Here is a 13,770-nt window from a genome sequence, read left to right on the forward strand (position 1 = left end):
AATTAATTTGCTTCGCGCTTCTTAGAACAGTTTAGAAAGGGGCGACTATACTACGCGCACAGCATCTGTGTCTTCGTCTTACTTGTCAATCTGTCTCTCTCTCTCTCTCTCTCTCTTTCGTTGCTTCTCTTTGTGTAATATTTTCATTCCCCTCATTCGTAAGTCCTGATGCATTCAACCCTTTGTTTCAATCACTGAAGGAGCCAGCGTGTTTTTTTTTAAAAACCACTTCACTGATATCAGAACATTCAGAACCAAGGACTGTGTGTATATCCCGTCTGACCATTGAGTGCCGGTAGCGAGCTCCAGAAATTCTGACATTTTAAACTAATGGCGTAAGCTATCCAGGGGCAACCTCTCACGTGCCTTCTCTGCCCCCCCCCCTTCCCCGTCGCAGCCTCCGTACTACGACGTCAGTGCCCTCCGAAGAAATCGGCAGTCCTCGGTCAGACAGGGTATACCATGAATTCTTCCACGTACGTCACATTCCGTCCTGCGTTTTCAACCGCTGTAGTCGTAGAAAAGTTGGGTGTTAAGTCTTGAAGATACGGGGATATCCCACCGTCCCCAGTAGTTTACGTATTCCAGGAATAAAACCAGCAGAAGACACTCCCCCCCTGTACGATGTCGATTTTTAAGCAGAGATGTTACCCGTGCTGCGTGGTTCACAGTTGCAGGCGCCATCCAGTGTTTACTGTGAACGACGGCCGTCCCAATTATCACGTCTCTGTACAGTACAGTCTGTCTAAAAATGTTCTCTCCGACGGCATTTAACCGCCAACGAAGAGTAAAAGTGACTTTCGATAGACAGCAATCGATATACCAGCCACTTTCCCACCCATCGTCGGTAACTTTCTCCGTAAAAATAAATCATATAAAATCCTTAGGTCATCTGGCTGCCAAATACAATGTATAGTCGTCTATTCCCGCAAATGTTACTAGGGAAATCTTTCGTTTTCGTGCAGGAATTGGCAGGCGTGGTATGTATTTTCAAATCTAAGCTATGACGTTAGATCTGCTTCAACAATCAGTAATTGCTTTCTGTATTTATAGCTTTCATATAATTCTCGCTGTAAACAGCGATCATGTCCCTTAAACAGCGTTAACCAGTTGATCTTTGTAATGGTGAAGTGAAGTGTTTTCTTTGCGGTACGGACTGAATTATTAAATATTCTTTAGGAGAGCTTCGGCTTCAGAGGGTTAACCAGTTGATCTTTGTAATGGTAAAGAGTTGTGTTTTCTTCGCGGTACGGACTGAATTCTTAAATATTATTTAGACGAGCTCAGGCTTCAAAGGGTTAACCAGTTGATCTTTCTAATGGTGAAGTGTGATGTTTTCTTTGCGGTACGGACTGAATTATTAAATATTATTTAGGAGAGCTTCGGCTTCAGAGGGTTAACCAGTTGATCTTTGTAATGGTGAAGAGTTGTGTTTTCTTCGCGGTACGGACTGAATTCTTAAATATTATTTAGACGAGCTTCGGCTTCAGAGGGTTAACCAGTTGATCTTTCTAATGGTGAAGAGTTGTGTTTTCTTCGCGGTACGGACTGAATTCTTAAATATTATTTAGACGAGCTTAGGCTTCAAAGGGTTAACCAGTTGATCTTTGTAATTGTGAAGAGTTGTGTTTTCTTCGCGGTACGGACTGAATTCTTAAATATTATTTAGAAGAGCTCAGGCTTCAAAGGGTTAACCAGTTGATCTATGTAATGGTGAAGTGAAGTGTTTTCTTCGCGGTACGGACTGAATTCTTAAATATTATTTAGGAGAGCTTCGGCTTCAGAGGGTTAATTCAATATCTCTTTTAGTGTGCTGTCTGTGTGTCAGTTAATGTTTAAAAGTGCTGTGTCACTGGTGCATTATTTATCGAGATATGTCACAAAGTATTGAAAGGCTTGAGGGAACAGTGCTTTAAAATGTTATCATTATTCTAGTATACACTTGAGTTACAAGCATCAAGTATGAATTAATGAACAACGCGCGATATAACGGATAAGAAATGTCATTATTTCAGTACAGTCCATTTGAAAAGGTTTGGAGATTAGTCACAGCTGTAACAAATACTCGCTAAACCGCGTTTTAAAATCAATCTTTGATGAAACAGCTGATTGAATTTCAACAGTTGTTATGGTTTTACAGCCATGACTCGGTCATCAGTACCTCCTTTGTGAAAATATGGTGCTACCTGTGAAGGTGAGATTGGTACTTCGGCGCGATGTCTATTTTAGTTCGTTTTCCTTTATTTATTATAATGCCACAAATATATTTAACACTCTGATGTTGTCTATGGAATTTTCCACCTTCACATAGGATAAGTTAAAGTCACATTTTATCGCTTAGTGTCCACGAACATGGCGCCTTGTGTTTGCACGTGATGGCTGTCTTAACAAGACTAGCTAGTATCGCATACGTACTAATCATCGGGATGATATTTGTGTTTCTTCGACACTAAATCAAAGGCTCAATATTTACTTTGTTTCATGTTTCCTTCTTGATCCTTGCAACTTATATCGACAGTGTCTTGTCGTTAAAGAAAAATGGCGAAGTATCATTGGTTGAGATAGCCATCATCTAACTCGGGTGCAGTCTGTCGTGATTGAAGTGTTCCGTGGTTTATCTCAGTCCCTGTAGGCAGTTGCTGGTATTGTGCCCTAAACCCAGACTTCAACATTTTCATTTCAATTCACTATTTAATCCATTACCATGTCGTAAATTGACATTCATCGTCACATAACCAATGTAAACGACGGAACATCGTCAATTTGTTCCCTGTAAACGATGTATATTTGTATAAAACTAGCTTCTTTTACCCTAAAGACGAAGGCAGTATGTTCCTCCGAAGTGTTGGCATCTACCTGCAAGTCCGTATAGTGTTACCACACAGAAGACCCATTTTATTTCGAACTTGGCTGTCTTCCGAGTTGTAGCGCCGTGTAGTCTGGTAGAAGTTTAAGAGGTGCTTCCATCATCAGGGCGATGAGTGTATTTTAATGGAAACCTATTTGATCATGTTACGCCACATAACCACATGTATTTACGTACGCTTGGCTGATAAGCTCTAGCCAGTGTAACTGTTGCCACATCTGCTCGTGGGTTTTCCTTTTCGCTTGTGGTTTTCCTCTTGTCAACACAAGCATCCGGCTTTAACCCTGCAAAGCTCAGTGGTAACTATACGCACCACATTCTTTAATGATTAATAACAGCGCAATTTTCCCACAGAGCATATTTATGGCTTTGAGACTTTCCTTAAACAGCATTTACGAATTGATCTTCGTAATGGTGAAGTGAAGTGTTTTCTTTGAGGTACGGCCTGAATTCTTAAATGTTATTTAGACGAGTTTCTGCTACAAAAGTCTTATATTTGTTTGAGTCCTTTTCTCGTTTTAAATATTTTTAAAACCACTTTGTTCAGAGTGCCAATACTTCTCAGCCTGTATCCTGGCAACCTTGCCGTGTTACCTTGAGCGAAGTTGACGCAAGCCTCGTTATTGTATTGCTTGCTGGAGAACTGCCAATCTGGCGTACTAGAAGCGTAGTAAGTCCACTACCGGCCGGTGCAGTCAAGTGACCAGGATCTCGCGAGCCACCACACACTGAACGTCGCGGACCGCCGATTTACGACCGAGCTTGATGTCCTTTGAACGTCAGTGGATAATGAATTTGGAGGAAAAGTGCGACAGACAGACAGACAGACATGGACGTGCCCATAACATGTTCTTACTTCACGCTAGAGCGTTGGTATTCAACATTTTTTGTTCGCGTACCCCCAGATATAATTTCTCTTCAACTTTGTACCCCCAAAGTTGTTAGTGTATAATTCAAGTTATACGTAGTATATAATCTACATCTAAAATAAATTAAATCAATTACATTACTGATTATTCAGTGTTTATCATAAAATATTTTTTTTTTTAAATTTCACGTACCCCCTAAGATGTCTTCGCGTACCCCCTGATATAATTTCTCTTCAACTTCGTACCCCCAAAGTTGTTGGTGTATAATTCAAGTTATACATAGTATATAATCTACATCTAAAATAAATTAAATTACTGATTCAGTGTTTATCATAAAATATTTTTTTTTTAAATTTCACGTACCCCCTAAGATGTCTTCGCGTACCCCAGGTTGAATACCACTGCGCTAGAGCATGAGGAACAGCATGAAAGCGAACAAATAATTCGTCCCGGCAATAATAAGTTAAACATTTTGATACGTAGAGACATTCTGTCAGTTGGACAGCTCTCGTGACGTCCAGACGTGCTCTGTCGTCCAACGAATCTCACTCATGTCCAGGGTGAACCGAGGTGATGTTAGCCTGAGGGTGGCAAATGGATAGCAGCTTCAATTCTGATCGATCAGTTCTGTCTGTGTCTGCGGTGTAAGCCATCGGATGCGTTGAGTGGGAAACGGGAGTTCACAATGAGCCGACGGTTCCAACAAAGAAATTCGACTCTAGTCACAACCGACGCTAGAACCTCAAATCCTACTGAACATAACTAACGCACCAATCACTCACTGTCAGTATAGCACCAAAACATATAAATTTGTGCTATTACTTTAGATATTTCGTGATGTTTCACTGTTTCGTTCTAAAAATCAAAGACGTCGTGTGAACGGAGCTTACGAGAATTTACTCCTGAGTCGATCAAGGAGGAAGTCAGCATTAGAACTTTGCCAGTTTAACTTAATTTCAAGGCCTGGAATGCGCTGAGTTAGTTTGTGGGGTTTTTTTTCACAACGTTGTGCGTAGGCGCAGGGAGACACGTTTAACGCCAAATACACATTCACTCGTGGACTGTCTGTAAAGACCCGAATGTTTTAGCGCTCCGGTCACTGGCCGCTTGGACAGGAACGCCTAGCGATTAGTGATGTCATCTGGACCGGCAAGTAGATTCTTACACATGCAACAGCTGACCAGGAACGTAAGAAGTTGGATGTTCGCATTCACCACGCTTACCGTCTGTTATAATTTAAGTGTTGCTGTCTGTATATATAGGAAAAGGGGTCTGTTTTAGGCTAGAAATCCTGAGCCTGTGTGTTCAGACATACGAGGTGCAATCGGAAAGTTTCAAGACTGTGTCAATAGAGGGCGAACCGGAAGTAGGACGAGCTTCTGTCGCTAGGGGGTGCGGCCTACATTCATAGTGAATCAGTGTGCCAGCCGGCATCATCGAATTAGCATTTGTTTCTTAGTTACGGGCGTTTTGGTAGTGCATTACACCGACCCTCCTGCGATTTCGGAATGGCGTGTGCATCAAATTTTGCCAAAGACTCGCCAAAACGGCTACGGAAACCTATGAAATGCTAAAGCAAGCATTTGGGGAGTCCGCAATGGGTCGTGCACAAACTTTTGTGTGGCATTCACGTTTTAAAAATGGCCGAACCTCTGTCGATGATGACGAGCGTTCAATTTGGAAGCCAGGGGACACGAGATCCAACTTTCTAGCAACAGAAACTGACCGTCCGACACTGCCAATAATATTAATAACTAATGGTCATGATCTTGGAGCACAGCTGTCGAGTCTCGTCAGCTAATGAGGGATAGTTTTCTGTGTTCTCTTTAATAATACTAATAATATGAATAATAATCGCATGTAAGAAAATCTCACCTTTTTGGTGTAATTCGTAGTTTGTTGTGTGTAAGATTTCCAGCCTACGTAGTGACTTACTTTTTTCTAACCAGACGTGGTTTTAAGCGGTTAATTTGGTTGATTTCGATCACGTGACATGGAACGCTAAACAGGCCCCTACAATGCCGACAACACACTCGACAAGTGTGCGGTTTGGGTTGCACGCAGGCGCAACTCCGCCCAGACGCCCCGTACATTAGCTGACTCCAATCAACACTTGACCTGTGGACCAGAGTGGAGGCATTTCTTTATGGCGACTGCCGTTCGATGCCACGTGTCACTTTTTGGACACGTGTTTGCCCATATGTCTGCAATGTTTTTGAGTGTGACTTTCAGGTACGTTCTGTTTGCAACCATCTCGTTGTTGGTCTGCTCAGAGGACCTTCTCATTTAACCTTTTAAAGTTAAGGCTCGTCTAAATAACATTTTAAGATTTCAGTCCGTACCGCAAAGAAAACAACTCATCACTTTTGGTGCTCTTAATTTATAGCCTGGTTATCGTGGTTCGACGTTGGACGCCATTTTATGCGGTCAAACTCGGCTCGTTCAACGAACTCTTGGCTTTGACAACTCACCAACGTAATGCTGTTTCAAAACTGTATCTAATTTTGGAAGTTTGATTGAGTCGTAGTTTATTAAACAGCGGTGTATCAACTGCAGACACAGAAAATCTTTAAATGTGTCCCTAATTTTGAAAAAAGGTACTTGTGGTTGCCTCTACATTAACCTGCTCGGTGAAGATAAAATGTGTTTCAAAGTGATGATAATTGTGACAAGATGTAATTACTTGAACGTGATGTTGCTCTCAGTTTGAATAACTCTTGTTTGTGTAAGGCTGGAGATATGATATCAAGTTTAAATACAAGATTCTAAAAATAGAAGCCCACGGCCTTATCTTGTTCCGCAGGAAGAGGTTTGAGGCTTGCTTGTATGCGATGGATGGTCTTCCTCGAAGTCGGCATTCGTCTGACGTTGTCACGGAATCTGCTTCACACTCTTCGAGCGCGTTCTTAAGTTCCAGGCATCGTCGATATCGAAATATCATCCGCTTCGTACGTTCCGATATTATCGGATTGTCCGTACGACCCGATTTAATACTCCGATATTTTGTGGTTTGCTGCCTGGAAGTTTGAAGAGAGCGGATAAGAAAATACCACGTGTATTTCATTTACAAATTCACAGATTTACAGGCAAGATCACACCGAAAGACGTGTTACAAGTTTTGTACCATAAAACAGGGCTTAAATAATTCCCTGTAACAGAGCCTTTCTTGAAAAGCGAATAGTACTCTGAGGTTCTTAATCCTCGCCTGTTCAAGAAATCCATAAGGTTATGTTCATTGTCGTATTCACAAGAGCCTGCCACCGGTCCCTATCCTGAGTCAGATTAATCTAACCCACTCCCCGAAATCGTTTCCCAAAAATCCATTTTAATTTAACTCCTCCCATATCCGCCTAAATCTTCCACAGTGCCCTGTTTCCTCAAGCTTTGCAGCCAAAATTGTGTACGCATTTCTCATCGTACCCATGCGCGCTAAATATCCCGCCTATCGCATCCTCCTTGATTTTAAACAGGACGTAGCCCCCACTGTCAAACCTAGGATAACGTTAAGATGCATCTTAAGTGTGAGGATGTGGATGGGATATGTCTGGCTTAGGATGTAGTGGATTAGCAGTGTCTTGTGAACACGGCATTAAAACTTTCCATAGCCTGGGGTCCCGGGTTCAATTCCCGGTGGTGCTCAAATTTATAACTTGTGTTGGGCAAGGCCGTGGTCTAGGCAACACGGAGTTTTCCTCCGTGGAATCCCAACAATTACTCCATTCACACACAGAAGAAGGCAATGGCAAACCACTTCTGGATCATCTGCCAAGAACGTATATGAACAGGTCCCAGTCCGAGAAGAGAAAAGGATGGAATGATCCTGTTCATATGGACCTGTCGTCAGACAGAACACTACAAAATAAAAAAAAACTGCGGATATCTTGACGAAGTGAGCTACTATCAGCGTCTTAAGGACTTTGCTGGATGTCTTTATAAGGTCACAGTTACATCGCTTCGATGCTTGTCCCTGGGTGACATTGTCTGCGTTCCATAACGTTCCTCTGTATCAGTGTGTGATGAGGTGAGATAAGGCTAAGAATAGATCTAACTTCTACAGGAAAATAAATAAATATGGACCCTCGTGCTGATAAGCCATGGTTTGAAAATCACTGTCGCTGACTGCGAAGAACGACCCAGAAATTCACGAATGACATTTGAGCCAATACTTTTAATGTTCAGTGGTAACTATATGTACCACCTTGTTAAATAATAACTAACTCTTGCGTTTTGTACTAATGTGTTTCGTGTGATTATCCAGTGTAAACAGCTGTTATTTTCTTATACATCATTAACCAGTTGATCTATGTAACGGTGAAGAGTCGTGTTTTCTTTGCGGTACGGACTGGATTATTAAATACTTTTTAAGATTAGCCTCCCCCCCTACCCCATTTCTTACCCCATCCTGTCTCCTAAATCCCTTGTCCTCACTAAACTTATTCATACCAGAAGGACGAGCGGGCACTGCCTGGGAACCTTCGTAGCCCACAACCAACTTTATACCCCTCCCCCATTTATTACAGTAGTGCCTATCGCTACTCCCCCACTTTCTCTCTTCTCTCTCTCTCTCTTCGGCTTCAAACGCATAAAAGTTGTTGTGGGTAAAATATATTGTAAATCGTAATGTCTCCACTTTTTAAATAAAAAAAGTAAAGCTGTCCCACTATACGCCATGTAGGCGCTTGGGGGGAGAGGAGGTATAGCTCCTACTCATTCTTGACCTCGGCACTAGATGGGGCTAGATTGTTGTGAACTATCATTATTGTAAAAAAAAAAAAAAAAAAAAAAAAAGGATTATGCATCTCTGGGTGTAGTGTCCTGCCATCTGTCTGAGTGGAGTGAACTCAGCAGAGATTAAATTCCAGAGTTTGAATTCCAGGCTCAGTACATTCAACTGCGTGAATGTTATGTATCGTGGTTTATTAAAGTAATAGCTTTCTTGTCTGTAGCTTATGGCAATGCGAAAATAGATGACCATTCTCTACTGTTATCAGCTGCACTGTGGTAAGGTTCTTATCCATTATTATACAGGGTGTCCCATTCAAACCTCCCACATTTTATCAGATCGCAGAGCAGAAAGTACTGATGCTGAGGTAGGCCAGTTCTCTCTCCTCCAGCTCATGTGGCCGTCTGTGTAAGTCATGATGCATTGGTGTTAACGTCAGAACCATTAGAATGCTTATCATATTTGAGGTTATATTAACACTTCGGTGGGAAAGAGCTATAGCACTCGAAGTGGAAATATACCGACACCCGAAAATCCGCTGAGGATGCTCGTGGATAAACTGACGCACGCGCAAATAGATTTCTGTACAGTACTGGCGTCTACAGCCAATTCGTAGAGAGGAAAGAATTTTTTAATTTACGAACAGTGGCTCGCACATCCCGTGTAGGTACAAGAACTCTTTTTTTTCAAGGTTGCTTTCATTTACATAAACATCCAATAGAGCTCTTCAGAACTAAGAACACTTTTATATAAATTAAGTAGAGATAGAGCAACTTTCTGATGTTGGCAGTACTGCAGTAGATCCCACACAGTATCAAGACAATTGAATACCTCGATCCGAATGCAGTACGTTGCACTCTGTTCGTCGACTTTGACAAACATTACTGCACAGCGGTTAGAACGCTGGCCTTGTAATCCTGGGGTCTCGGGTTCGATTCCCGGCGGTGCCCGAATTTATAACTTGTGTTGGGCAAGGCCGTGGTCTAGGCAACACGGAGTTTTCCTCCGTGGCATCCCAACAATTACTCCATTCACACACAGAAGAAGGCAGTGGCAAACCACTTCTGGATCATCTGCCAAGAACGTATATGAACAGGTCCCAGTCCGAGAAAAGGATGGAAGGATCCTGTTCATATGGACCTGTCGTCAGACAGAACACTAAATAATAATAAATAATAACTGCACAGCATTTCACATTTAATTTACTTCAAAGACGAGGAATTTTTATTAAGTTTGTACTTTAAATACGATTTTCAGACAGTGTTGCAATAAATTGTTTCACTGTTCAACACAAAAAATGTTAATTCCCGTCAACTTCGACGGGTCATATTACGCTAGTGATTGATGGCTAGCAGTGATAAATTGTTTTCTGGATTTCCAAACACTTCACCATAATCGTCGGCTCATTGTGAACTAAGTTTCCCGCTTGTCTGAGTGAAACGTCACTAATTCGGACTGACACAGTAAGAGGCTGCCTGAATTAGGGAAAAGTCCGAATTATATAACATAATTAAAGTAAATGTAAATATTTTTGAAGTTATGGTTTGTAGAAGGAAGCAAATTTAATAACGTTTAGACAGCATATATTAATTTAGATGGAATTGGGACACATATGACGAAGAAAGAGAGGTTCTTGTGAAAATGTTGATATATAAATTTGTCGTTTAAGAGAAATGTCAAGATGCTGTTTAGTGGCAAGCAATTCTGTACTGTGACATATAAATGCGTAGGAAACAGTTGACGATCAGTTCACGCAGTTACAAAATTTCTTTCAGTTGTCATTTTAAAGGTAATAATAGATTGACCTTTGAAGCAGCCGAGTTCGACTCCCGCAGGGAGACGTCTGATCATGCTGAATGCATGTAGCATGATGTCAGTGCGCTGTCTGTTTGCCTCTCGTCTCGTATTGTCATTCAACTCTGCTCTCTTCTGCCTCTTAAGAGATCCTGTTTGCTTCTTAGTTGCTGCATAATGATGCTAGAGGTGACCCTGTCGAACTCCACGTCTTAGAGGCATGCATTCTTATATGGAGTGAGGTCAGTGGTCAGCTTGACGCTCCTGCTGCTTTAACCCCGTTGAACATTGGATTGGAGGAAGGGTGGGTGACGTAGTAAGGCTGAGTATCGTTACAAAAATCTCTGTCTTTGTTGCGAATGGAATGTCAGTCGTCCATTTCGCTGCCGGCCACTTCACGTTAGTATAAATGTTCGATGAAGTTTGAAGGAGATTTTTTTACTGTTGAAATGATTCGGAGGTAAATCCATCAAAGGTTGGTACTTTAATGTCTCCTTACCTCGTTCTTGGTTAGCAATTTTAATTTCTGAGTCTGAACTTCGTTTATGTAATTTTTTGCTGGTTATGAAAATTTCTTGTTTGCTCTGTGTATATGAGATGGTAAAGTTGCGTCATATTGTGATATAATAAATATATATTGTTTAAATCTTGTCCGTCTAATCACAATAAATTCTTATTAAATATTAAAACATTACATTACATTATTATATTTCGATAAAGAACATAATTTAATATTTTAAATATTTTAAATGTTAATTAATGTAATATTTTAATATTTAATAAGAATTTATTGTGATTAGACGGACAAGATTTAAACAATATATATTTGTGTATATGTTTTTGTGGTTGTTACTGTTATAATATGTTAGAGTGCAGACAGATATTTTGTAATTTGCAGGAAATTGATCGCAACTTCGCATATATATATATATATATATATAGTTTAGAGGTATTTTTATTAAAATGAGTTGTAGGTCTGTGCATTAAAAAATATTCACACGAAAATTCATGATAACAAATTACACATTTTAAGACGGAATGTTTAATTGCATTGCTTTTAAGGGGATATGTTCACTGAGGTTTTCGTGAAAGTGACTTGGATCTTAAAGAGATTCTTCGTATAGATTAGAATGAAGACAAATAGCATTTTGAAGATTATATTTATATTATTGATTTTCTTCAAAGTAACTTGTATATTATTTTAAGAGTGCTAATATTCTCTGCACGGAGCTGAAAATAAATGAATACAAAATTTTGTCGGATCTATTTGAAAGCGGACACTTGAAAAACCGAGGGCTGGCTAGGGTAGGTTTTGGAATGGCAGATGCTGAGGAAGACCTAGAGAGATATTGTGAAAGGAAAGAGACTGGTGGACAGAGAACGTTGGAGGGAGGGCTGTGGGAACCGGAAACCGTTGTCACCCGGACGTACAGTGGCGCCGGGGCTGTCGACCCTAGTCGTCGGCCTGCAGACAAGGTGACGAAGGAACCAGCTGTGTGTGTTGCAGGTAGCGCAGGGGTGACTGCGAGTGGGCGGCCATGCGCCCTGGGGCGCCCTGGGTGGTCGAGCTCCTGAGCTGTCGCGTCGTACTTGTCCTGCTCATGTGTCGCCCCGGGCTACCCGCGGAACAGCGGGGCACCAAGAAGACCCTCACGATCGGCTACCTGGCCGCCATGACGGTATGTCAACGGAATCACTATCTGTATCATTCAACTGTAGTAGTAACCCTGTGGGTTATTTCATACCAACTGTTACCTTTACCATGCGCCCAGATTTTAAGTAAATACTCTTATTAGTTGATTCAAGTTATTTTTATACCTGTTTGGCGTGTTCAGGAACGTCATGGAGGCGTTGTCGAAATAAAATAAGTTGTATGAGGGTTAATAATGTGGGACCAGACTCATGAACGTTTGTTAATGAAAAGGTAGTCTTAAAGCGAGATTGCAGGTTTTCCCTAATGAGGAACATGCTGTCTTCCGGGCTGAAGATGGAAGCAGTGTATTTCTCCGAAACGTTGGAATCTTACGACGAGGTGGTCCCAGAATGTATGCAGTTCAAAATGTAATTTTCAAAAGACAACGAATTACCGTTTCGTAGACGCAGCGTAAAACTTTCAGGAGATGAGCTATTAAATCTAGAGTTTATTTTTTACAGAAGTCCCACTGCAGTGCAGTTGATGGCCTGCCATAAGGCTTCGCTACAACTTTTAAGCTGGATTTGAGGTTTTCACGGCTGTAAGTCCGAAGATGTCCGTCTTCTGGGTTGTTGCGCCGTGTAGTCTGGTAGAAGTTTACGAACGTTTTAGAGGTCCTTGCTGCGTCCATGGTCAGGGCGATCGCAACAACCCAGAAGACAGCCATCTTCCGACTTCTAAACTTTCAGTAGACTGGTTCGGAGCTGAGTAATCTTCCCTGAGTTCTCTGCCTTTTGGCACGTGATCGCGGTGTGTGTTGCGTCCTCAGGGCACCCTGAAGGACCGACAAGGGCTGGCCGTGTCTGGGGCTCTCTCCATGGCCCTGCAACAGGTGAACAACGACTCGGACATCCTCAAGGACATTCAACTGGTCCCTCGCTGGAACGACACTAAAGGCGACCGAGTTCGAGCAACTTTGATCATCACGGAGATGCTGTGTGACGGAGTTTCGGCGTTCATCGGGCCAGAGGGCTCGTGCTTCGTGGAGTCCATCGTGTCGCAGTCCCGAAACGTCCCCATGATCAGCTACGTGAGTAATAAGCCCTTCCTGAAGAACAGTCCTTAGAAAAATAAATTATCTCTGCTTGAGTGAGGTCGACTCGTTCGTTGTGCGGTAGATGCCTGTAGCCGAAACAGATTACAAGAGACTTTAACGCACAATAATCAAGTTCTCGTCATGTGTTGATACCCAGTAGCAAATTATAATTATTTCGGGTATACAAACGAATGGGCAGACATTACCGCCTCATCATTATGAGTTGTTTGTGTGTACTTTGAGGTAAAAACACATGAGAATTAAATATGTTAATGCTTATAAATACCCAGAAGTTGAGAAGTTCTTATAAAAATAAAATAATTAACTAGCATGAATATAAAAATACTCGATGTTTTTAGTACTGATAGTATTATCCGTGGAGCGAACATGTGGAGGAGTATATGTTATTTCTGACTATTACGCATAGTGACTGGGAAAATTGTGACCCATCGTTAAAACTCGAAAAACAAGTTTCTTTTTTAGATGAAGCTCTGAGGAAGGCGATCTTCTCATGTTCGGGTAAAGACAGTATCATCTTTTCAATTAATATCCTCCAGCTAGAGCCAGCCAGTTAGTTAGTCAGAACATTTATTCATACTGCATACGTTTTATGAATCTAATACATACTTAACGACGTGTTTGACTTTAAGGGAACTCTCGGAAAGATCTATGTTTGCGGATTAATCACGACACCATATCTGCTTTATAATTAAACGCCATAATTCTTTTCCGACCAGAGATTAATGATTGTGAGGTTTACTGTGATTTTCCTCAGACCTTCAAGATATG

General features: G+C 41.4%; 1 protein-coding gene across 7 annotated transcripts in view; it reads left to right on the top strand.

Moving 5' to 3' along the window:
* LOC110838351 (receptor-type guanylate cyclase Gyc76C) overlaps positions 1-13,770 on the top strand; it is a 95,364-nt gene that overhangs the window by 58,713 nt on the left and 22,881 nt on the right. For 5 of the 7 annotated variants that reach the window (XM_087352970.1, XM_022081465.2, XM_087352971.1 and 2 more), the window contains 2 exons: positions 11,760-11,931; positions 12,715-12,975. In XM_087352970.1, coding sequence (XP_087209096.1) covers positions 11,791-11,931; positions 12,715-12,975 — 402 coding nt within the window. In that variant the 5' untranslated portion in view covers positions 11,760-11,790. Of the gene's footprint in view, positions 1-11,744; positions 11,932-12,714; positions 12,976-13,770 lie in introns of all 7 variants that reach the window. The other 2 variants (XM_022081464.2, XM_022081462.2) reach the window with 1 other exon arrangement.

Source organism: Zootermopsis nevadensis, unplaced genomic scaffold (assembly GCF_977971745.1).
Source record: "Zootermopsis nevadensis isolate Lab colony 2312 unplaced genomic scaffold, Znev_1.0 Znev_ptg000021l, whole genome shotgun sequence".
Lineage (NCBI taxonomy): Eukaryota > Metazoa > Arthropoda > Insecta > Blattodea > Termopsidae > Zootermopsis > Zootermopsis nevadensis.